Source organism: Scleropages formosus, chromosome 21 (assembly GCF_900964775.1).
Source record: "Scleropages formosus chromosome 21, fSclFor1.1, whole genome shotgun sequence".
Classification (NCBI taxonomy): domain Eukaryota; kingdom Metazoa; phylum Chordata; class Actinopteri; order Osteoglossiformes; family Osteoglossidae; genus Scleropages; species Scleropages formosus.
The window spans coordinates 8,751,406-8,776,190 of record NC_041826.1 but is presented as its reverse complement, the minus strand read 5'-3'; the positions used below and the strand labels follow the sequence as shown (position 1 = coordinate 8,776,190).

General features: G+C 45.3%; 1 protein-coding gene across 3 annotated transcripts; it reads right to left on the bottom strand.

Moving 5' to 3' along the window:
- Positions 1-15,575: 15,575 nt before the first annotated feature.
- Positions 15,576-23,869, bottom strand: LOC108920201 (transcription factor Sp3-like). 3 transcript variants are annotated; one of them, XM_029247537.1, is made up of 8 exons: positions 23,228-23,869; positions 22,848-22,945; positions 22,506-22,616; positions 20,725-21,645; positions 20,343-20,619; positions 16,448-16,637; positions 16,043-16,239; positions 15,576-15,957 (listed from the first exon to the last, which is right to left on the bottom strand). In XM_029247537.1, the coding sequence occupies exons 1-8, from the start codon at positions 23,232-23,234 to the stop codon at positions 15,638-15,640; spliced, it is 2,121 nt and encodes a 706-aa protein (XP_029103370.1). In that variant the 5' UTR covers positions 23,235-23,869; the 3' UTR covers positions 15,576-15,637. The 3 variants fall into 3 exon arrangements, with proteins under 3 accessions (XP_029103370.1, XP_029103369.1, XP_018584309.1); XM_029247536.1 differs by having other exon boundaries at positions 20,343-21,645; positions 23,228-23,868; XM_018728793.2 differs by lacking the exon at positions 22,506-22,616 and having other exon boundaries at positions 20,343-21,645; positions 23,228-23,868.
- Between the last annotated feature and the right edge of the window lie 916 nt (positions 23,870-24,785).

Below are 24,785 nucleotides of genomic sequence, written 5' to 3'. Positions count from 1 at the left end.
TTGCATTTCGTGACACTCCCGAGAAATGTCGCTTAAGGTAGGGAAGAAATTAAAGGCTAAATGCGGGTCGGTGAACACGAACTGCCCGTACTCTAGCAGATATAATATCAGGACCTCAGCTGCTTTAAATTTTTTTAAAAAGATCCTTTGATTTCACATGTCTCGTCCACTGCCTAACGCGGTTTGTAAACGGATAAACAAATTCTTCTGAGCACTAGCTGTGGGTAAACCCATTCCGGTGTCATTCCCTCCAGAATTAGCATTTTTTTGCACAAGATTAGACGTAAAGTCACGCACTGTCAAAGGATGGATAAGCGACTGCTGAAAGTTTAAACCGTTGTCTTGTATCAAGCGGGACACTGGAATATGAGTCATTTTGAATGCAGACCGAAGAACAAAACATGCCTGACATGTTTCGTAGAGTTGCAAAGGTGCAGGTGTAAGAGCTGTTGTGCAAATATTGTAAGGGAATATTCTGACGGGCACTGTGACCATCCCTGGCCGGTAATAGAGTGTAAAGATTTGTACTTCTTTACAATCATTCTCCCCATTAAGGGTCTTGCTATCAGGGCAGTCCTTACACATTTCCGTTTTTTGCCACTCCTAGTCTGAATGACTTCGTCAGGTGCGCCTGCCAAATATATATCCAAGACACGGCAGTGTTAACGGGGAGGACACTTCCTGAAACACAACCATAAACACTTCTGTCGGTAGGAAGTGTGAACGCTGTTTTGTCAGTCTGAGCGAGAAAACCGTAAATCAAAACACATTAGTGGAAGCTGACGAAAGTACGCATAAGATGCCCTTTTAACAAGGAAATGAGTCATTCCATGTCTTGCTACTAGAATGCTTCAGTGGGCTAATTGCCCCGCTACTAGAAAGCATTAGTAGGCTAATTACCCCCAATCACCCTGTGAGCGATGAGCTCTCTGGGCTCGGATGCTAGCAGCGCAGGCCATGATCATGGGCCGAACATCACGTTTACAAGAACATTAAGATGAGCTCATTTTAGAAAGAGGATCAGGTTAACTCTGGGAACAGTGGAGCTGAAGGAACTGGCGCTTCCCTGCCGAAGGTACGATTTACGCTGAAACCAGCGGGAAGCCAGCAAAACATGCGAACATGGCTATGTAAAAAGTAATGTTTTAGTCATTCATTTGTGTTGTTGATCTTCTGCCGTTGGGGTAGCAGATACCATAGTGATTACAATTGTCACCTCATAAGCCAAAGGTTCCCAGTCTGAATCCTGCTAATGCTGCAGTGCCTTCGAGCATGGTACTTGTGCTATACTGACACAGTAAGAATTCCCAGTTGTAGGACAGCTGGTAGTGTAGTGGTTATAGCTGCTGCCTTTCGACCCAACAATCACAGGTTTGGAGGATTTCCCACCTCCAGCTGTATTACCTTTGAGCAAGGTTCTTATCCTAAAGTGCTCAGCTATATAAATGAGTAAGTAATAGTAAGTTGCTTCGGGGAAAAGCATCACAGCAAGATGAGTAAATGTATGAAAGGGTCCATAACTGCGAGCAGCTCTTTTTTACACAAAACTAACATTGTCCATTACCTTAGACAAATACATCAACTAAATGTTTACAGAAAAATGTTTGATTCAAGAACCTACATTGCCAGAAACTGTTCACTCCAGAGGTGATCCAACTATAAATCTGGTTAAATTCAAATCGGTTCATTTCCCTGAAGCACCCTTCCCTGACAAAGATCAAGCGTAAGAAATACAAAGAAGCATGCAACAAGTAGCATTAGTAATGACAACTGGCATTAGCAGAAAATCACAGATGGATGCAGCACCAATTAATGACACTCAATTAAAAACAAATTCTACAGGTTGTCAGCTAGTTTCAGCGGATGCCAGGTAACATGAAAAGAGTGTCTAAAAACACCTCGAGACATTATCAGCACTTGCTCATTCGATCATTCGGTGCTTGTTGAAGTGACTGTTCCCTTGGAAACAACTCTGAACGGCTCTGTACTGAAAGCCAGAGGCTGTGAGTGTTGGCCTTAGTGTCTCAGCCAAGACCCTCGTGCACCAAAAGCGAGAAGAAATAGCGTCTCGTATTTTTGATGGATGTGGAAGAGTCTGGCTTGAGTAACCACTGAAAAAAATGTTGTTCTACTACATATCTTCTTGGCTGTGTGTATAGTATTCTGATAGAATATTGAATAAAATACAAGTATATATATTTTTATTCATATCTGTATATTATTTGTTTTTCGTTGGCAGAGTCAGTTTTATTAGCTTACAAACCTGAAATCAATCCATTACTGTAAAGAAAAATTTATGGATTTATTTATAGGGACTAAAATATGGGTTATTACAATGATTCTTATTTGACTTAATTCATGCCAGTAGATCCCTATGGTGCTATTGTATTTATGAAAACAAATCTTATTGTCCAAAACCTAATTAACATAAATAAAGTGAATGGATGAACTGCACTATTCTAACCCGAAAGACAACGCTTTGTATTTACAGTGCAGTTAATAATTTTGCCACATTGCAAATGCATGGCTGCAAGGAATGCGAACGCAGCGTCAAAATGTTCATCTTGTTTATGAGCTTATATGAATCTTTAACATTGCTGGGGTTTTGGTTTGAAACTGTTCCCTGCACTCACGCTGCTCGATTTGAAGGCACATTTTTTTGGCATGCTAACAAACGTGTAATTTCCACAGCGACGTGTGGTAAGTGACAGCTTGATTTGGGCTCTACGAGGGAGCTGACGTGCCCTGGATGCCGGTTTAATGGAAACAGCCTTGGCTCCGCTGAATGAGCGTAATGTCTGCCGTAATGGGCCTCGGGCAGCTATGCTGGAATTAGACCACAGATTGCGCTGGTGGAAACAGAATCGCATAAATGCTTACTTTATTGGATATCCTATAGCTTTTAATAACCCGGATAAAGGCAGAATTTACTATGGTTTTCTCTTTTTAATTTTCGTCCTATTGAAAGTCTTTTTTGACAGTCAAGCTGTATTCAGCGGAAAATTCAACGCTGGCACCAACATGTCTTGAATATACACATTCATCCTTTGCCAGGCATTGAGGAAAATGTGGAATGGCAGTAACTGTATGTTACACAGAGGGCTAAGAAAGACTCAGGGACCTGAACATCCCCCCCACGTGTATTACTACTCGGGCAGCAACCAAGCAAACCGGCCGTTCTGGGAATCCTGGGAGAGCGCTGAGCTCATTCTCACTACGTGTTCATTTAAAAAATTAAAGGCCGCTATTGCCCGTGTGCAAAAAGTCTTGCAAAAACCTTACCGTGGCAGGATGATGCAAGAAAGAGCTACTTCAACTGAATGCCGTCTGATTGAAATAAATTCAAATCTGAGGGTTTACAGAGATGTTCAAGTGAATGCAAAGATGTGGGATTAAACAAATCTCTATACAATAGGAGGTCCTCCTTCCGTCCCGGCACGGGGCACCCTCGGCGATGCCTCATCCAGCCCCGGGAGCGTTAGCCACACACACCGAACTGTTATCTTTCCGCATGGCCATTCTGCGGAGTTTACCATTTCTCGCTTCGCTGGAGCCTGTGCAGAGCTTGTTAGCGGGACAAAGGGGGAGACACAGTGTGGCCAAAGGCACCGACCACCCCACACACACACACACACACACACACACACACACACACACCACCCACAGATTACTGAAAGACCTTGCTGGCCTCCAGCTCCATGACCCTGGGGCCTTCTTCTGAAAGGTCTGCAACTGAAGACTCATACTTAACTTGTCCTATGACTTACACGGGTTCAGCGAAGGGGCTCGCCTCTGGCACATTTGTCTCATTTCACCATAAAGATGTCTTAAGCAGAACAGGTGAAGCATAGATCTGAGCATGGGTGCATTGTGAGCATCCAAGAAAGCTTATTTGTCATCCTGTATTAATTTTTAAGCGGTACCCTGTGATGGACTGGTGTCTAGCCTAGTGTCTTACGTATGGTTCCAGGATAGGCTGAGGACCGCTGTGACTTAGGACAAGAGGTCATTGATATTTCAGTGAGTGAGTGAGGGTAGGAAGTCCATTAAGTACCGTTGCTCACATCTACTAGTCCCCCAATACCCGTCCCCAAGATGCCACAGCCATATGCTTGTTTTTTGTTTTTGAATGAAAGTTTTGAACTTTTAGTCCTGAAGGATGTGTACAATGATAAGTCAGCATCCACTTACATTTACATTTACATTTACATTTATTCATTTAGCAGACGCTTTTGTCCAAAGCGACGTACATCTCGGCAAAAGTACAATTTATGCATTACATTGAGAGAAGGAGACATAGCTGCAGACATGAAAGTCTCAAGGAAACCTAGTTTGTTCCCTACCACTTGCTGCACCGAGAGTCATCGTTCAAGTAGGTGCATAAGACACAGACAAATCCCGATACTGACACCAATTTTTTTTTTTAAATTAGAGATTATAAGATACACAAATTAACAGTACAATACCAGAGTCATGGCTGAATAAAGGATGTATCTGGGGATGCTTCTGGAGTTATGATGCATGAACAGTTACACCATAGATGATCTGAAGAGATCTTGGGTGAAGTGGATCTGGAAAAGGTGGGTTTTCAGACCCTTCTTGAAAACAGACAGAGTTTCTGCAGTTCTGAGTGACAGGGGAAGGTCATTCCACCACAACGGACCCAGAACCGAGAACCTCCGAGCTTTGCCTTTCGTGCGGGGGACCACCGAGCGAGCAGAAGTAGATGAGCGAAGGGGCCTGGCTGGGGTGTACCGGTTGATCAAGTCCTGTAAATAGCCGGGAGCGGTTCTATTGATGCATTTGTACACAGTAACCAGGGTTTTGAATTTTATACGGGCAGCTATAGGAAGCCAGTGCAGAGAGATGAGTAGAGGAGATACATGGGAAGGGACTTACATGTTCACAGAGGCTTTGGTTATGTATTTCATGAAAGAATGTAACCAAAACTAGATGTCATGTGTCATGTGCCAGATTTCATGAGTGTACGTACGATGAGGGACATACTTTCCGCTTTAATCACTGTCCTATTGTGCAGACCCCTTGAGAGAAAGAACTCACATTTCATTCATTAATGCCGTCGGAGGTGCAAGATGGCGTGTTGTCTTCCACCGAGTCTAAACAGCATGTAGAGCGACATGGCAGACAGAGACGTGTTTACGGTGACAGCTCCGGTATTGTTTCCCATGAACTGTGCACTGTGAAATTTTATTTTCAGTTTTACACATTGCAGCAATTATCTACATTGTTTGTAGGAATAAAGAAGATAGAGTGGCTGAGCGCGTCCCGGTCAATCGTGCTCTGACAGTTGGAGCTGGAAGTGGTACGCTCATGTGGCCTGCCAGCTCATAATAATGATGCTGTTTGCTTGGAACAATTTCCTCCCTAAACAGCTCATCAGCAGCGGAGAGAGTCTGTCACCTTGGGCGCAGAGTGACATGCCTTGCTCGTCTCCGTCTGTTATTAACACGTCTCTTTAGACAAGCCTAATTATCTAAACACTGCCGTAATTTTCCATTCCTTCTCCAGCACAATGGAAGGTTCCTTTCAGCGACTCGTCAAGCTGCGCTCTTTAAATGAGGGAAAATCCAGATAAAAGACAAAAAAATAAAAGGAGATGTACGCAAACAGTTGACGTGTCCCATGATCCGCAGGGCTTCCATCGATCGGGTATCATGGTGAAACGGCTGCTTACCTGCCATTCAACGCGTGGTCACTTGGATTCCCATCGAAGGGACGCTGCACCGGTCAGGCTGTGAGGGACGGTCAGTTCGTAAAGAATGTTCACACTTTGTATGTATGGACTTTCAAAGATGTTGAACGCAGACTAGCATTGATGGCTTGTGTTATTAGAGTGCAAGAGAAGGTTTTCACCAAAAATGTGTTCTGCTCTCCGGCTGCACAGGAAGCCTCTGAAACAGGCAGAAGCTTTACTCTAGTTCCTTCTAGTTAGGCCCACGTGGCCCCTGTGATGTCTACAGTTGGATGTCCCTTAGAATGTAGAATACCCCCTTACTATGGAGCACGTGGGCAAACCATGAGTATGCACAAGATCTGCCTAATGGGCACAGTTCATTACAGTTTGTCGCATGAAAGTCAGATGAACTTCATCCTAATCCAATAGTGACATTTACGTTTATTCATTTAGCAGACGCTGTTGTCCAAAGCGACGTACATCTCAGCAAAAGTGCAATTTATGCATTACATTAAGAGAAAGAGACACAGCTGCAGACATGTGACTCTCAAATAAACCTAGTTTGTCACCTACCGCTTGCTGCACCGAGATTCATCATTCAGGTAGGTGCATAAAACACAGGAGAGACAAATTCTGATACCCTCCAACCAATTTATTTATTTATTTTTTTAAATATTACAAGACACACAAAAAAGTAAGTACAATGTCGGAGTAGTGGCTGAATAAAGGCTATATCTGGGGATGCTCATGAAGTTACGGTGCATGAACAATTACACCGTAAATGACTTGGAGATATCTTGGGCGAAGGGGGGTGGTGGCGCAGTGGGTTGGACCGGGTCCTGCTCTCCAGTGGGTCTGGGGTTCGAGTCCCACTTGAGGTGCCTTGCGACGGACTGGCGTCCCGTCCTGGGTGTGTCCCCTCCGGCTTTATGCCCTGTGTTGTCGGGTAGGCTCCAGTTCCCCGTGACCCTGTATGGGACAAGCGATTCAGAAAATGTGCGTGTGCGTGTGTGTGTGTGTGTGTGTGTGTATCTTGGGAGAAGTGGGTCCGGAAAAGGTGAGTTTTCAGACCCTTTTAGAATGTGTAGTAGTTAGAACAGTAAATCTTATACAATGTCATTGTGCGACAACGCCGTTGATAAATATAAACGATGAACAATACAGTTATTAATACGAATGAAAAACGTTAAAAGGAGCGATCGGGGCTGCAACCCGTAAGGTCATCGCTGGGAGTCGACAAGGCCTACAGCCATGGCCTGGAAGGACATCGCTGACACTGAGCTGGATGAGCGGCAGCTCAGACGGCAGCCACGGTCTATAGGGTCATCACTGTGTGTGCTACTGGAGACCGTACACAGGTAATGCAGTGTTTAACACATCAGTGTCAAGGTCAAGTCCTTGAAACATCCCAGGGGATAGCTAATACAAATCAGTGGCTGTTTCCCGTAATGACTCCCGCGGGACAGCGGAGAAGGCGGCAGCCCGTGCGCAGTCTGGAACAATGAGGTTAGGAGATCAAATTGCCCCCAGGGACTGGTTATTACCTATGCAGCTATTTCTCAGGTTTTCCATATTACATTTGATACTGGCAGCCGATGATGACGCTGACGACTTGTTTTCTAAAGTGAGAGCAACTGTCAATGCCATACGGGTAACAAACTAATTCTGTATGCACACACACGCTCATTTTATCCTAAACAAAAGGCACCTAATTCATACTTGTAATTGAAGTGAGTATTGTGTCCTTAATGAGTTAAATGAGATCCTCACATGGGATTGTGGGATAGGGTAACCTGCTGTGTCTCATCTCTGGTCCCGGGGACCCATCGTCTATTCATTTTTTGTCCCATCTGAGCTCTTAATTTATGAGGTCTAATTGAACTGTTAATTGAATAGTGTACTAAAGCAGACACCTTTCCTGTTCCCTCCAGCGCACTTTTCGTACAAGGAAATTGGCTGCTACCTGTTTTACGAACGCAAGAAGTACTGTAAGTGAAGTTGCTTTCAGGTTTCTAGCGGGATTAATCCATGTTTTTCACATATTTACGTTTTCAGCAGCGGAACAATTTGAGCGAAGCATTTCTGAACGATACACAGATGTCAAAACAAGCAGAAAAGCCAGAAAAGTATTTTGTCAAGAAGTCTGCCAAGAAGTGGATCTAATTAATTACAGCGGAACGAAAACGAGATAAAGCGGCAACAGTTTGCACCCATGACTTTAAGCCAGAGAGACGCAAGAAACCAAGCTGAGCCAGTGCAACAAATCCACTCAAACCTGGCATTTCGACTTTTCCGGGAGGCCTCGGCAGGAACACAGCGGATCTACTGTTTGCAAAGTTTAGTTTCCACTCTTAGGGTGTTCTGGAGTTACCTTTAAGGCCATCTGAGAGATTTAACGTACAGAAATAAGGTTCGAGCAGCAGCACTCAGCCTCTACCTGCCAGAGTCATGCAGACAACCACCCATCTCCTGAAGCTGTGCCTGGAGCCCCAGAACATACTGATCCACTTCTCCTACACGGGGGCGTCGAGGGGCTAGATGTACCAGCGGGGCTCTCGGAGAGGGATGATGTCCTTGGAGACACGGGCAGATGTTGTCAGAAAAAGTGTGCTGGCCAGACGCACACACAGGAGAGGCGAGCGACCTTGAGCAGAAACCCAACGCGCGGGGCTCAGGCTGCCCTCCAAAAAACTCACACGTGTCTGACCACCTCCTGCCTCGTGCACCCCATCCTCCACCCGCAGAGGCCGCTCAAATAGGAGGGAAAATTGCATTCGCCTTAAAAGGCAGGTCCTTCCAGACGTGTCGAAGCCGTGTTGCGCCAGGTGCCCGGCTGCGAAACGGAGTCCTTCTTTTGCCCCATGGAGCATATGTAATCAGAAAGACTGGCCCGTGCAGATTACAGTCTTTAATCGGTAAGTGAGGGAAATGATATGTACATGACTGGCGTGGTCACGCACACTCCAGATGTCAGCGGCATACGTGTGTATTACTAACATCAAACCTGCCATCGACCAGCCTGGGAAAGCAGAGGGACGCTGCTGCCGCTGGTAGAGTCACGGGGGGGCGGTTAGCCTGGGTCTCCTTTGTTACTCAAAAGCTCGGTTTTTGTGTCAACTTTTGCTTTTGAATTGATACGTTTGCTCATTTATCTGGCACTTTTCTCCAAAGGAACTTACAATGTGAAACTACTTAGAATTATTTACCCATCTCGGTAATTGTTACTGGAGTAATTTGGGGTAAGTAGCTCGCTTAAGGGCGTTGCGGCTGGGATTAGAACCTCTAGATCCGAAGGCGACAGGTCTAGGCGCTATGCCGCCGGTACACGAAAAGGATGAGCTCTTTTGTTCCCTATCTCCATCAGGAACTTTGATCTAAAACTGAAGTATACTTGGTCCTGTGGCAGTGTGCAGCTGGTCAAGACCACAATTTATTGACCACTGTGTTCACAAGGTGGCCAACGACCTGTAAGGACACACTTCGGAAGCCTCGGCAGTGTTGACGGGTGAAAAGTCAGTAGAGTGAGACCCACTCTTGGGTAAAGTCAAGGTAAAACGTTGCCGTCCCACGTAACTTTCAAAATTGCTTCTCCCGCAGCCGACGGAGCAGCTACCGTATGCAAACCTGCTGTTTCCACCCAATTAGCCATCATTACCGGAGCTCTCCTCTGAGTTCCAAGACCCCATATGAGACTGAAGTAGTGTAGAACTTTGAGAGCAGCCTCCCCAACTCTTCCAAGTACCCAATAACAAAGAGGGGCAAAAAGTGTCTCCACGACACAAATGGGAACGGAGCGATCGCCACCCGCCGCTCGCCGGTTTGCATAATGGCCACTTTTTTCTCCACGGGTAACAGTTCACCTTGTGGACGCAGGCTGGCACTCGCCGTCAGGTCTCCTCCACCTCGCTCACATCCCTCCGGCCTGGTCCCGCTGGGGCTGCGGGGGGAGGCCGCGCAGACAAATCGCTGACCTGCCGCAAAATTGGCCATTTTGAGCAGAAAGAGAATATGGGGCTATTGAGCTGACCCATGCTGCGTCTCCTCGCGGTGGGAAAACGATCCACTCGCCGCTTTGTCTTTGGCTGTAGACTAAGGACGGCCGTGCACCGGGAACGCGGAGATGCGTCGCCGTACTTTTCGCTTTCTCATCGAGCGCCGCGTGGCACGCGGCGGCCAAGCTGCCGGACGGCGATGGATGTGAAAGATCTGCGGTCATGTTTACAAATTCCCCGCGCAGCTCCTCCCGGAGAAGACATCCGTACAGGCGTCCATCAAACCGGTAACGCGGAACCGGCGAACGGAGGCCGTCCGTGCGGGGTATCGGCACAGGAAATCCCAGCGGCGGCATTTGTTTTCGCGCTGAATTCTGGCCAGCGGTCAATTGCGCACCGAACGACGACTCCAGCACAAAAAGGACCAATCAGACCAAAATGTATACGGGTAAATTAAATTGCCTTCACTTCCAAACAGTGTACCTTTGTGACCGGACAATGGGGCAAAATGATTTCTGTGAATTGTTCTCATTATCTTCCTGTGGGATGGATCCATAATCCCCACGGTGTTCTCAAATTGTATCACAAATATGGTGGAGAATGCCTTTACATTATTATAGTATGTATTACCACCTGGTCCTCCGTGACTCTCTGCTTATCCTATTTATGTGTTTTGCACATGAATTGAAGTGGAGCGGGTAGCGCTCCGTGGGAGCAATTACGGCGCAATCCAAGCGAAGTAGGCCGGCTGAAAGGCAGCCTGTCACAGAGAAACCATTTCGCTCTCTCCTCCAAACCGCAAACCGCTCAAAATGCGGACACTTAGAGGCTGATGCCTGCCTGTAGCGAACCCCCCCCCCTCTCCCCCCCCAAATTGCAATCACCTGAAAAGCATTGAGATGTCTCTCTATTTACTGTCTTCAGCCACCCCCACCCCCACCCCAAAGGTCAACGTTATTGTACTTGGGAACCTAGAGCAGTGCGATGGGTTCTTTCAAGCTGGACTTTCAAGGAACTGCGCCACTTGTTACAGAAGGTGTTTTACTTTGACACCGGGGCAGCGCAGCTCAGTGCGGCGATGTTGCTCGTGATGACAGGTGCACTTCGAAATTCGCTCCAAACAAAAACCCACACCAGCTCTTTAAAGATGTCAGGTAAGCGCTAAGTGCACTCTTTGTTAGCGAAGGAAAGCACCCCTGCTCTTGCGAACCAGGTAGCTGAATGAAGGCCCTTCCATTGCGGTAGAGTCCATGTGACAGCAGCGGAGATGTGGATAGACCCGGTGACAGTCTATGCGATAAACACGCGTGACCTTCGGCCCAGTAACAACAGGCCGTCTCCGACGGCTGCCTCGGTGCGCTTTTTGTACGGCGCTAGAAGTGTGAGTAAAAGCCGTGTGGGCGGCGGCGGCGCGTTGCTCCAGAGAGATGCAGGAGGACATAGACTCAATGCCCATTCAGCCCGTGTGGAGTTTGCACGCCTTCCTCCACGTGCTCCCACGGTCCAAACGGACGCTTGAGTTGGACCGGTGTCTCTACATCACCTGCAGTGTGTGTGGTTACCTTGATATGAACTGGCTTTCAATCCAGGACATATCCTTCACGTTTATTCATTTACGCGATGCTTTTTCTCCAAAGCAACTTACAATGTTAAGGCACTTAGAATCATTTGCCCGTTTATACAGCTGGTTAATTGTACTGTCTATTGACTGAAGCTGGAGGTGGAATTTGAATCTGCAACCTTTGGGTCTAGAAGCACAACTACTCCACCAGCCTTGCATCCTCTGCTTCCATGATAGGCTCTAGACCGCTGCCATCCTTCACAAGGGCAGCCGGTAATCAGCTGCGAATGTTTCAGTCTCTTTTAGTATTATGAGTTTATACGAGCAAATATTATTTAGCGTTCCGAATATTACGAGGACTTTTCCAAAACGACTCCAGAGCTAAGGCAACTGAAACTCTTCTCAGAGACATATGATACAATTAAGATTTAAAATCCAATTTTGGTGGCGCATTTTCTGCTGGGGCTTCGTGTGATGACAGCCCTGCTTCTCCTCACCGGCGATCACGTGCATTCTCATCTCAGTCATTATTTTCCATCGCGAGGCCAAGGAACAACTCCGGCATCTGCAGCAGAGACATTTTTAACCTTAAATGTGCTTAAAAAAACGAACGAAAGAAAGTGGTCTGAAAGGGGCTGATCTCGCGGAGAACACGCCACCAGCGTGCCAGCAGGTTCACCAATTATACTTTAATTTTCACCGAAACCAAAGTGTGCACTAATGGCATTTACAAGCGGTGGATTCTGAAGTCAGGTCCTTCTCTTTCCCAGCACTCCAAGTGCCGGTGCTTTAATTCCTGCAGGGGTGTGTAGGATTATTACAATATTCGGATTAGCGTGCAGAGGAAATTAATTGGACTAATTAACATACAGGCAAAACGATGATACCGTTAACACATTTCATTAACTCCTGGCGTCATTCTAGATTCCTCGTGCCATTTGGTATTGCATTACAATGAATTGAATTAATTAGATTATGCAAATGAGAGGCACACAAAATGGATGCGTCCTTTTAACACTTTGCGGGATATACTTTTTGACTCGTGTGCTCTTCAAATTGACTGATTCAGGAGTATTCGTTTCGCTTTGGCAGATGACGACCGTCACGGTGCGGTCTTGATCGCATTCCCCTGAAGACACAACTTCAGCCAGCAAGAAAGCATTTGTCTCTTAAGTACATCCCTTGCAAGAGGGCAGCGCACACCGAGCATCCACGCTCATCGGCTTGCGCTGCAGAAGCAAGCGGCACTTGACGACAGTCAAAAACAAGCTTCAGAAAGATGTTTCTGCAGCATCGATACCACAGGGACGCAACATGCGGAAATCACATACAGTCTTGTGACGTTCATTTCTATCATCTCTTTTCTCAAGTTTCAGGGGTTGATTGCTTTGTCATCTATAACACTATCAGAAATTCTCATATGCAGCTTTGTGCAAAGGTACGTTCAAAAAGGAGTCTGAGAGCGAAAGAAGATCCGACTACAAGAGTTCGACAACGTTCAAAAAGAATCTTCTACGAAGACATTTTTACTCGAAATGTGAAAGTATGGCAATTGTAATTATAGGACCAGTCAAATTTCAGTACACTTGCTGAAAACGTGTGCGTGCCTGTGTGTGTGTGTGGTGCAGGACTGGTCTTAACGGACAGCTCCCCACCGCCTGTCCCTGGCCTGCCTGAGTAATCATGACCAGCTGCTGGCTATTCAGCAGCCATCAATGAGAGCATTTAAGCAGCTTGTCTGAGTGAAGGAGGAGCAGAGAGGCTCCTGGTTGTAGGAGAAGGTTTTGGATCCCTAATGGCCAGTTTCTGTCACTGACTTTTGTGCTTCATTTGCTTTTGAATGTTTCTGTTGTACCCCAAAGAGGTCATGAGCCTGAGTTGTTTTGGGTGTTAACAAAAGTCCAATTTTTTAGGAACCTGCTGCTGTTGGCCTTTGTCATGCCACATGTGGCTACCACCACTGCACAATCACCCACACTCTTTATTCACATGGCATTAGTAATCTGATCAAGAAGTCAGCTGCCATGTCTTCTGCAGCAGTTCCCACAGATGTAAAGCACTTGTGGGCTGCTTTGCCCTCGCTATAAGAATTGCCAAGGTGGGCCATCTGTAGCCATGCTCTTGTATTGCATATACTGCATGAAATGCAAAGTGTGATATTCATTTATGACTATGACAGCAGTGAAGGTACAACTCCATTTAGGTGGATTCAAGAGCTGCTGGGTAGTAGGACAGGGTTTGAGATTTGGATATTTTCTATTTGTGTTTCACTTGCTTTTTCATGTTTTTTCATCCCCTTAACTCTCCTAAACTGTGGCCCTTCAGCAAATCTTATGAGTATCAAAAAAAGAATAACTGTAAAAGTCAAAAGATGCCAAGCCGTTATCAGCTCTTTTTAGGGCAAACCACATTCTACTATTCTGCAGATACCATACAATCTGCTTGCTTACACACACATGCTCTCTGATACTGCTTACCCCAAGCAGGGAGCCTAACCTGGCAGCATAGGGTGCGAGGGGGGAGGGGACACACCCAGGATGGGATGCCAGTCTGTTGCAGTGCACCCCAAGCATGACTTGAACCCCTGACCCGCCAGAGAGCAGGCACAGGCCAAACCTGCCACACCACCTTCTGCTTTTATACATAATTCACTGAAAGTAACACTCTACAAAATTTTATTAGTTGAGTGCGGTATAAACCTACACGGAAGGTAAAGGCACTTCTCTGAGTGAATACTAAAATCAAATATCAAAATAGTGTTTTATTAATAACCACTCAGGGTATATTTCAAATTACATCACTCACTTAAGTCTTATGAGGTAAGACTGTAATCACAATATTGTAAAATATTGCCTGTTTCCATTTGTTTCTTAATATGCTCTTCAACAAGTGTATCTAACCTCCATAGCTGAGCAACTCCAGCAACCCAAGCGTAGAGCACTCATAATTCACCTAATTTAATATTGCATTACCATTAACGAATGTCAGACATTTCTATATAGAAAAGAATCCAGTAATTAAGGAATATATAAAGAAGACAAAATACATTATTTTGACAGAGCAAAATGAGTGTATTGCCTATACACAATTTTCCTGGGCAGAATATAAAAACGTTTATACAAAAAGACTTAATACACTGCAGAAGATAAAAATGTACTGCCTCCATCAGATTGGGGACACCACTTCATTCCTGCTAGAGAAGATTTGTCTGTAGAGGACACAGGCTGCAAGGTGCCCTCTGACCCTGCCATAAAGAGGGGCAGAAAAGGTAGGCTAAGGGTCGCAGCCAACAGAGCAAAGTCATTTCTGAGACCCTGATGTACACAGTTACAAAAACTTTACACAGCATCAGAGACATTGAAACTGCATAAAATGGGTTTGTTTGGTCCATCACCATGTGACAACTCTCAGCTCTGGATGACATTCTGAACATCACATACACCAAAGTGTAACTGAGGACATCTGAGCAGCCCTGGAGACCAGCACTGAGGGCTGAACCAGTGTGACCGCATGTCCAGTTTGGCAATTTACCCAGCTTGGTCGGATGGCTTTTTAGTATGAAGGACACACATTCATTGTGATCCACTTTAAAATGGTATTTTACAAAAGTTAACATGGTATATACTGTACAAACTGAAAAAAATTTTAAAAGAAATTCAATTACCACAGTAACCTGTGTACTAATGAAAGCCTACAATAAATAGTCTTGCAAACTTGATCTGAAAGTGTATTAAACAGGTCAATTTAAGGAAAAAAAATTTTAATTACATGATTGTTCATTTGCTGCCTGCAATGAGAAATTAACCAGGTGGCAAAAAACATTAAACACTGAGGCAAGCCCCTATGTGACTGTTTACATTTTCATCAAGAAATTGAAGAGTCGGCTCATGAAAACATAAGAAATGGTGAAAAGAAACAAACACATTTGTACTTCAAGTACAAATCAGTGCCTAATTTTTTTTTTTTTTTTTTAAAAAAAAAAAAAGTGAATTGCCACTTGAGAAATCAACTTATGTTTTTCTTACAGGAATCCGAGGCAAATGTCTTCATTATATAATTAGGACAACACTTCTCTCACCATTCTGTACCATTCTTTTCCATTTTACAATAACATTTTCTTCAGTTTTAACACATAACAGTAGCTAAAAAACACATGCAATTCCACCATCTTATACTACAGAATATGATACAAAATAAGGCATTTCAGTGTGAGTATTGGAACCACATGTAATGTCATTTTTTGCCCCATATGTAAAAAGACTGCTAATGAACTGATAACTCTTTTTTTAAAATATATATATATTTATATATTTATATATATATATATATGCGTGTGTAAAAAATGAGGGGAAATGTAGAGGATTAAGAAGTCCTAGTGCTGGGTGGGGGCTAATCCATCACCTCGCTGGCGGAGACGGTAACGAGCTGTAAAGGGATCTCCTGGTTGGAGAGCAGCTCTTGCGCAGTGGTGGTGCTGACAGTTCCCAGACCCTGGGCAGAGCCCTGCTGGATGTTGGTGAGGATGAGGGTGGTACCCGCTGCCGTGATAATGCTATCCGAGGAAGCCGCGGCTGAATCCTCCACCATCGCTGTCGCCACTCCACTTGAGTTCATGCCCTTTTTGTTCTGGTGGGTCTTGATGTGTTTAGCCAAGTGGTCGCTACGCATGAACCGCTTCGAGCATTCCGGGCACACAAACTTCTTCTCTCCTGTCAACAGCAGAGGACACGCATGTTTAGCATGTGCACAAAAGCTCAAGAATGCCCGTTTCACATGAGAAAGCGAGACGCCTACCTGTGTGCGTCCTCCGGTGTCTTTGTAGCTCGTCGCTACGTGTGAACCGCTTCCCACAGAACATCCAGCTGCATACGAAGGGTCGCTCACCAGAGTGCCAACGCAGGTGAGCTCGCAGGTGTGACGTCTTCCCATACACTTTCCCACAGCCTGGGATGTGGCAGATGTGCTGCTTCTTCTTTCCCATGTTTGACCCTCTGAACAGGGACATGCACATGGAAGGAATGGAATGAATTTTGAAATTGCAAGACTGTAAGGAACAACTCATTTCATACTCAAATATGCAAAATAACAATAAAATAATGTAATAAGTGTTTACAGCCATGTGAAGGGCACAGTACCAAGTGTTCAGTAACCATTGATAGGGGGTCTCATCGAGAGCTCTGGTGGAGGATTAGCTCTCACCTGCCGCCAGCTTCTTTGCAGTTTGGGCAGGTGCAGGCTACCCTGCGGAGCCGCTTGCCTTCCTGACCAGGCTGCTCGAGGTCCTCGTCCACCAGTCGCACCCGCAGGTGTGACAGGTCGCTGGGGTTTAGGGTAGAGTCGCTGCTCAGCTGCCACTCCTCAGAGTCTGGCTCTTCCTTGATCTGGATATCTGAGTGCAGAAAACAAGCCATTTATGTTCATTCATTCAATTGATGTTTTTCCTCTAAAGTGACAAAAATTACAATGACTTACACATTTACACAGCTGGATAATTTTATATTTTTTCTTAATCAGCTCAGTTTTATACCTTGCTCAATGGTACTACAGCAGGAGGTGAGATAGGACGCAGGCTCATTTCTAAGGAATGTGGTAGCTTTAACCATTGTGCCACCTCCTGACTAGGGATACAACAGTTCTATGGGGTCTGAGATTCCAGCCCACTCCCATCAAACCAAAACAAGGAACCTCACACGGCCTCTGTGAAGAATAAATGAACCACTTTTTCACGTTAAAAAAAAAAAAAAAAAAAAAAAAAAAAAAAAAAAAAACTTACACAACCAGAGACACACCTCAGAGTTCAGTTTTTATTTGCTCACTGGCATCAAATATTTTTTCTTAAACGTTTTTGAATTCCTAGGTTACAGAAAATAATGTAAAAAAGATTTCCTGCCAAAAGCTTTAATCTTCTGTGGGGTATTTAATCACACACAAAAAATACATGATGCCTTTTACAAGTTCAATCATAATGCAAAAATACCCAATTACCTAACTGAAAAAAAAAAGTTTCCAAATCCAATGTCAACCACCTGCAAGAAACACAGCAAGTGACCAGAAAGTGGAGCAGAGAAAAATGCAGATGAATTTCCCTCATTATACAGTTTTTGATAAAATGTTAAAATTCAAACTTTTTATATGTGAAATAACAATGTCTGACATTGCTGGCAGGGGAAGGTTGGGGTAGCCAGAGCAGGGAACTCCAATTTCAATTCTCAATACCTCTGATGAAGTGACCCCTTATAATCCACTTGATCAAAGCTTTGGGTGTCCACCGACAATAAAAGCAGACACTCTGCAAAGTAATAACCCCCCATACGCATGCCTTCGCTGAAGGAAGTCTGGCTGTGCAGAACAAAGACTGATTGTTGCACACAGCATGTCCATGCAGTCCAGCCCAGATCTCACCTTCAGAGACTGTGAGCCATGTTACGATTGTCATAGTAACAACAGATTGCAAAACAGAGAAACTATGGGACTTAAAAAGGAGAATGTCCTCCCACAAACCAGATTCGTCAAAGCTAGGTTCATCTCCAATAACGTACATCGCGCTTTAAATATCAAATTTATTGCCTTACTTCTCAATGCAGAAAAGGCATTTGATGGGTTAGGATGGAGTTTAAGTTGCCGTTTTGATAAAGATCTAAGATGGCTAATAACTTCACTAATGCAATAAAGGTCATGTTCAAAACCTTTGCCATTAGTTAATACAAAAAGTTTTCTGCAAGAGATTCTCTGCAGGAAGAAGGCAGCAAGGCTGTCCCGTCTCCCCTTTACTATTCACACTTATGACTGAACCTTTGGCAGAAGCTATTAGAAGCGGTAAGGAAATATTCAGGGTAAGAGTAAAAGAAGAGGACCACCACATTCCCCTGTATGTGGATGTACTGCTATACGTAAGTAACCATGAAACCTCAGCAGTTCTAAAGGTGATATCCTATTTAATTGAGGTTTATAAAACTAATCTCTCTAAATCTTTGCCTATGTAATTGAACTCCAACTGGAACTAATTCCAACTGCTATTACATTTATTTATTTAGCAGACACTTTTCTCCAAAGCGACTTCCAGTGAACTCTATGTAGTGTTATCAGTCCACACATCTTATTCACCAAGGTGACTTACACTGCTAATACACTACTTACACTGGGTCACTCATCCATACATCAGTGGAACACACACACTCTCTCTGTCACTCACACACTGGGCAAACCTAAAGAGCATGTCTTTGGACTATTAATTGGCATTCCCAGCCAACTGATTTTAGGAATCTATCCCTACTGATCTTATATTTACATTTATCTGATGCTTTTCACCAAAGCAACTTACAATTATTTACCCATTCGTACAGCTGGGTAATTTTGCTGAAGTACTTTGCTCAAGGGTAAATACAGCCAGAGGTGGAATTTGAACTTGTGACCTTTGGGTCCAAAGGCAGAAACTCTAACCACTACACCACCAGAGACCAACTCTTCCCAATAATTACAACCATCACAGTATTTGGCTGTGTAGACATCTCTGTTTTAATATTTGGTAGAACTGTCACAATTAATATATTACCTTGTCTACTATAGCTATATCAAAATCTCCTGTTACTTGTTAGATTAACAGAATGAATAGATGACACTTCAATCTCCAGATACATTTGGAACAGTAAAAGGTGCAGAATCAACTGTGCAAACTTTGTTAACCAAAAGATGGGTGGGGCTTTGATACCAAATATGAGTTTACTATTAAGCTATACAAATTAAACAAATGATTAATTTGCTCCATGTCAATCTAAACCCTCGGTAAGTTGGTACAGAATTCGCTTCATGCTACCCAAAACTTAATTTCTTGGCTTTTAATTTAGAAAGTTCTAAGGATTCCAAATTTACCTGAAGCTGGAGATAAGAGATACTTGAGGATCCTAAATTGACTTTCATTATGGTCTCCCACTGCTCTCAACCCAGATCCCCCCCCCCCCACTCTTAGTCAACTGGACTAGAAATATGATTATCTAAAGAAAAGTTGGATATATCATATTTATTTGAGGATCAAACAATATAAGTTTCAACCTCATAAGGAATAATTATGGTTTACCCAATACAGACTTCTGTAAATATCCAGATCATTTTATTATAGCCCTGGAAAAGAATAAATTACTGACAGAATTGGGTAAAGCTGAGAAACGGCTCATTACACTACACAATTCCAGGGGTGCAATCTCTGCATTATGTACCGCTTTTAACAAGTGTTGGTACTGATTCTTATGATGCATTGAGGGAGACATGGGAATATGACCTTGTCTTGGCCTTGACTTGTCTTTTAGTCAAGATAAATTGCTATGCATTTGTGCCCAAGTCTTTCCTGCCTGTATCTCCCTCAGCATTAAAACACTTCAGGCTCAGTCACAGAATCTACTTTGCTCCAATGCATTTTCACAGGACACTGTTAGGGAGATCTCAACTGTGTTTTAAATCTAAAGCTTGGTGCTTTGATACCTTAATTCTGGAAATGTAACAAGCTTACTGAAATGAGGTTCACCAAACCATTCAAAAACATTTAACAAAAGTTGGAGTTGTCACCATCTGTTTTCTCGTTAAACCAGAACACAAATTCTTTTTCTTGATGAAGCTGTGGAACTTGGACTCATTACTGTAAATACTTGAAAAAGAAACGTATTTTAAGAATACAGTCAATACCTGAAGTTCCCTTTACAAAAACATGAACGACCAAAGGTTATTTTCTTTCACTTTAAAAACATTTGATTTGCATGACAACTCGGGGAAATTCAGGAATATCTCGATACCCTTCTGGAACTTACAACATTTACAATATTTCAAATGCAAGACTGCTTGTGTTATGGAGTAGTTCATAATTGTTGAACTGACTTCATTTTCGGAGGAGGGGTGTTAGTTAAATTAAAATATCAGACCATGATATTTCAGGATTTACTTTTCACTACAAAACCACAGGCTGGATGTTAAGTCTTACAATGCAAAAAACTTCTAGTGACAGAGGACGAAGACTTAAGCAATCTACCAGGCTTACTGGCCGAATATGGTGAAAATAAGAGACCTGTCTGTGTGCAGCAGGGACCACAAGACAGACACACTGTACCTGCAGGGCTGCCTGTGTCCTCCACAGGCTGGAACTGAATGCCTGCCTGGGCCACCGAGTTGACTGTCACTGTTTGCAGGTTGGGGATCTGCCCCGTGTTGATGCTGACAGAGCTGGTGCCCAGCGCCCCAGCCTGGGACAAGGACAGCGTCTGCACAGGAGCCAATGTGATCTGCTGTGCCGAGCCAGTGGGCAGCTGGAGGTTCTGCAGGTTCTGGACCCCCTGCACCTGGAAGGTCTGCCACTGGATCTGCCCTGAGGGTGTGACCGTCTGGGCCTGGATGAGAAAGGTACCGGGGTTGAGGAGCGGCAGGGTCTGTCCCGCAACCTGGCCCTGAGACTGGGGGAGGCCCTGAACAACCTGGGCTTCGCTGGTGCTTACGGCCACGGGCTGGAGTTGGATGATGGGCTGAGCCGAGGTCCCCTGAACATTTTGGACCTGGTTCTGGTCATCGTAGCTCTCCTGAAGCCTGGCTGCATCTGCCTGCTCGCCCGCTGCGGAGGACACGGCCGTGGCCTGCGTCAGCACCCCCGTGCCATCTATCGTCTCCGGCAGTCGCGAAGATGACGTCGTTGGCACATATATTTCTTGGTTAGTGTCGGAAACCCCAACAGCCAGTGGCCGTGAGATCTGCTCGCCGGATTTCTCTGAGCTTTCGGACCTGTCCACGGGATGTCCAGCCATGATCAGCTGGCCGTCTGCAGTAACCCCCGTAGCTATCGTTTGGGCTCCAGAAAGGCCAAGTGAGTCCAAGTCCACACTGTTGATGGGTACGAAGGTGATATTCCCAGGCAATCCAACAGGCACATTAGTGACAACCTGACCCTGGCTGCTGTATGCAGAACTGGCAATTGAAACTCCCTGGATGTGCTGGACGTGCCCAGTCTGAGACATGAGGTTCTGGCTGTTGGTGAGGATATCGGCGGAAGAGGTCCCGGTGGCGCCGATGCCCTGAACCGCATCGTGCACAATGTGGATCTGCCCCGTGGCATCCTGGCTGAGGGTGGCCCCGTCCACAGAGGAGGTGGGAAACCCCAGCTGTCCGTCCGCAGTCTGGATCTGCGGGATCACCTGGTACTGAATGTTAGGCACTGCGTTGGTGGACGTGTCTGTTCCCGATGTCACAAAAATAGGTTGGCTCTGCATATTCTGGAGAGGAAAAACATACTGTCCGTTGGAGGTCACCATGCCAGCGTTCGGGATGTGCACTATGCTTGGTTCCTCTTTTATCGACGCCGTAGGAGCCAAAACCTCCCATCTTTCGCTCGTTCCCGTTAACTGTATGGGCGTGAGGTCTGTTGTCTGAAGGAAGAAGCAAATAAAAATTTCATCAGCGTTGCTTATACACCTACTTGTTGTGTGGCATCATCTTACAGTCACCTTATTGAAGAGCTCTATTTGCAAAGGGAGAAGCAACGATCTCTGGCTTCATAACAACATACACTGTACAGAATGTTCTGGATTACAATTTTACCACGGAAAACGGAATGCAAGTTACTCTAAGAGTGTCCAAAACCACGCTAAACGTGTAGTGCCGTACAGTACTATGTGAAGCGGCTGAGGGAAACAAAATGTCGTGCCAGTTTATAAACTAGTGGTAACTGTGAAAAGAAAGCGTATATGACACAGAGATGATGTGAGAGAGCGAGCGCGCGCGCGCAAGGTACTGCGTGAGGCGGGCAGCAGTGCCGGTTCTCCAGGCGGAGAAAAAAAAAAAAAAAAAAAAAAAAAAAAAAAAAAAAACTTAGGCTCGCGCTCTTTGGTTCCTCATGACTTTAAAAGAAATTAAGGGGGGAGGGGGTGAGAAGAAAGAGGTCATTGACCTCCCCCGTTCACACGGACTCTCACAGTGTGGGCCGCGATTCGGACCGACTGCTGACTAGCGGCGCTTCGAGGCGCCTCTCAGGAGGAGCCCCCAGACGGGCGTCCAGCAGCGCGCGCTCAAACCGCTCGGTTCTGCGAGGGAAATGTGGGCGCGAGGCTGTATGATCACACACACTGACTGACTTCGCGCCGCGCGGACACAGCGGTCCGGGGCAGTTCAGCGCCGAGGCTGGACGGAGGAACGGAACTTGGGCCGCCGGGCCGCTCTGCCGACGCCGCCACGCTGCGCTCAGGGACCCGCTGCGCTCCTAGCGCCTCTACCGGGGGTGGTGACTTACCACGCCGGCGGCGGCGGCAGCGGCGGATGCATCGGCACCCTCCTCTGGTAATAGTGACCCGATCCGGCTACAGGTAGCCGCCAGCAGAGCGAGCGGTGACGGCTGAGTGTCCTACCCACAATGGGCGGGTTTAAAAACACAAGAAAGTGGGTGGCCGTTAGTCCGGAGCTACACAGGAAGTACCCACTTTTTTGAAACATCAAAATTTAAAACGTGTGAACTTCATAAAAAAAAAACACCATGCATTCACGACAAAGCTGGCAGAAGAACGAACGGGAGAGAGAGCGAGAGAGAGAGAGAGGGAGAGAGAGAGAGACGAGGGGGGAAGCGCCCGACGAGTACCTGGTCGGCTCCTCCGCCGCCGTGCTGTGCGTACTCGCTTTGCCCGCCGTCCACGTCCAGGGCAGCCATTTCCTCCTGCTTCACTGGCTGTTCGGGGGCTGCACACGGGCACGGCGAGGGGGGGGGAAACGGAGCAAAACAAACCGTTTATCTGCGGGTCCCGCTCGCCAAATCAGAGCAAAGCGACGCCAAAGCTCAGTTAGGAGGCCCCCAACGCCCGGCTTCCCTCCGGTTAACGGATTTCCCTGAACGTTACAGGTTTGCTTTGGCGTTTAAATCGCTGGCTGCCAAGTGAAAAAGATTAGCTGAAGACATCGCAAGCCGAGGCTGTACAAACTCACCGGTCATGGTATGCGGGAATGAGGTTAAATGTTACGTACCAGTCATAGCGTGGGCGATTTAAATCGGGAGACTTTCAGTTTATTTAAACGCCAAACATGATTATTTTAATCAAAAGGCGGGCTGCGATCGGTGATTCGAGTCGATTTTTTCTATTTTGATTGACGGTGCGGGAAACACAAAAGGTGGGGCTTCCAAGCTTGACTGTAAAATTTACGTCACGCACAGGAAGTCCTGCCCTTCTTCTATTTCGCCATTGGCTGTAGCGTTTGATCCCGTCACCTGTCAGTGGCTGGACGTCGCGCCACTCCCTCTGTCGCGGTTGTGTTTCCTGTTTGTTATTCGCTCAGGAAGATACAAAATGATGTGGGAAACTATGCTGGAACTGTCGTGAAATGGCAGGAAGTAACAATGGCTGGGATGGAATCGGCCATTGCCGCACGCATCAAAACATTGCGTGCGTGGGAGTCTGCGCTGTCATGTGTGCAGTGAATTTGACCAATATCTTCAATTAGTGGAGGAGGCTTAAATTATTGAGTATGAACAACTTTTTAAGTCAGTTTACCTGTCGCCACAGTGAAAGTCTGCGAGCGGTTATTTGCCAAATCAAATCATTTGACAAATGCTTTTCCTTCCTTGTTTACTTGTGAAATTATAGCTCGTCGAGGGAAAAGTGCTTAGTTAGTGAAAATCTGTTGGAAATATTATTTCCATATGATATAGTATTTGTATGCAATCAGCAGCGAAAACGTGAATAAATGTTCTTCTGTTTAAGTTTTACTTGACGTGGGGGACACATGCACTGCGAATCCGGAGTATTTAATTACATCTGTGTCCTCTAGGCGTCACAGTGTGTCCAAATGAACTTGTTACATTTTATTTTAATTTGATGGTTGAATTATCTATGGAGGAGTCATACATTTCCTACATTTACTCTGTTTGTTGGCTAATTTGAATGCAGTACAGTAACTTACTGGGTAACTAATCTTTTTGTTTTCGTGTTTGATTTGTCAAAATCTGTGTCCTTCTAAGTGGTTATAATATCCATCAGCAACTGCTAGTGTAGTTGTTAGTGCTGTGTTGCCTTTAGATCCATGGTTGCAGGTTTGAATCCTGGCTGTAGATCAAGGTACTTGCTTGAAATTGCTCCAGTAATTGTATCCATAAATGAGTAAATAATTATAAGGAGATAAACTTTGTGAGTCACTTTGGAGAAAAGCATCTGCTAAATAAATGAATGTTGGTACAAGAGTAAGATTGCTGGAAGTGGCCCCATTCTGTGTGTGAGGCTCCTTACAGTTTGCCTGTGCTAAAGCTTTAGGCACTTGTCCGCTCAGTTATTATTGTTTCCACAAAAGAGTCCTTTCCTCCTCCTTAGCCATCAGTTACCTTTATGCGTCTCTGTGGGACACTGCTGGATCTCCTTTCATTTCTGAGTAGAACTGTTGTTTTTAGAGATGCATAGAAATTGGTTAGGTTTTTCATAGTGGTACCAATGCAGACACTTTTATGAGTCTTATAAGAACCTGGTCGACACAGAAACCATCTAAAGTGGAATTAAGATGTTGGCTACAGGAAAAAAGAGAGACTTGTTTTTAA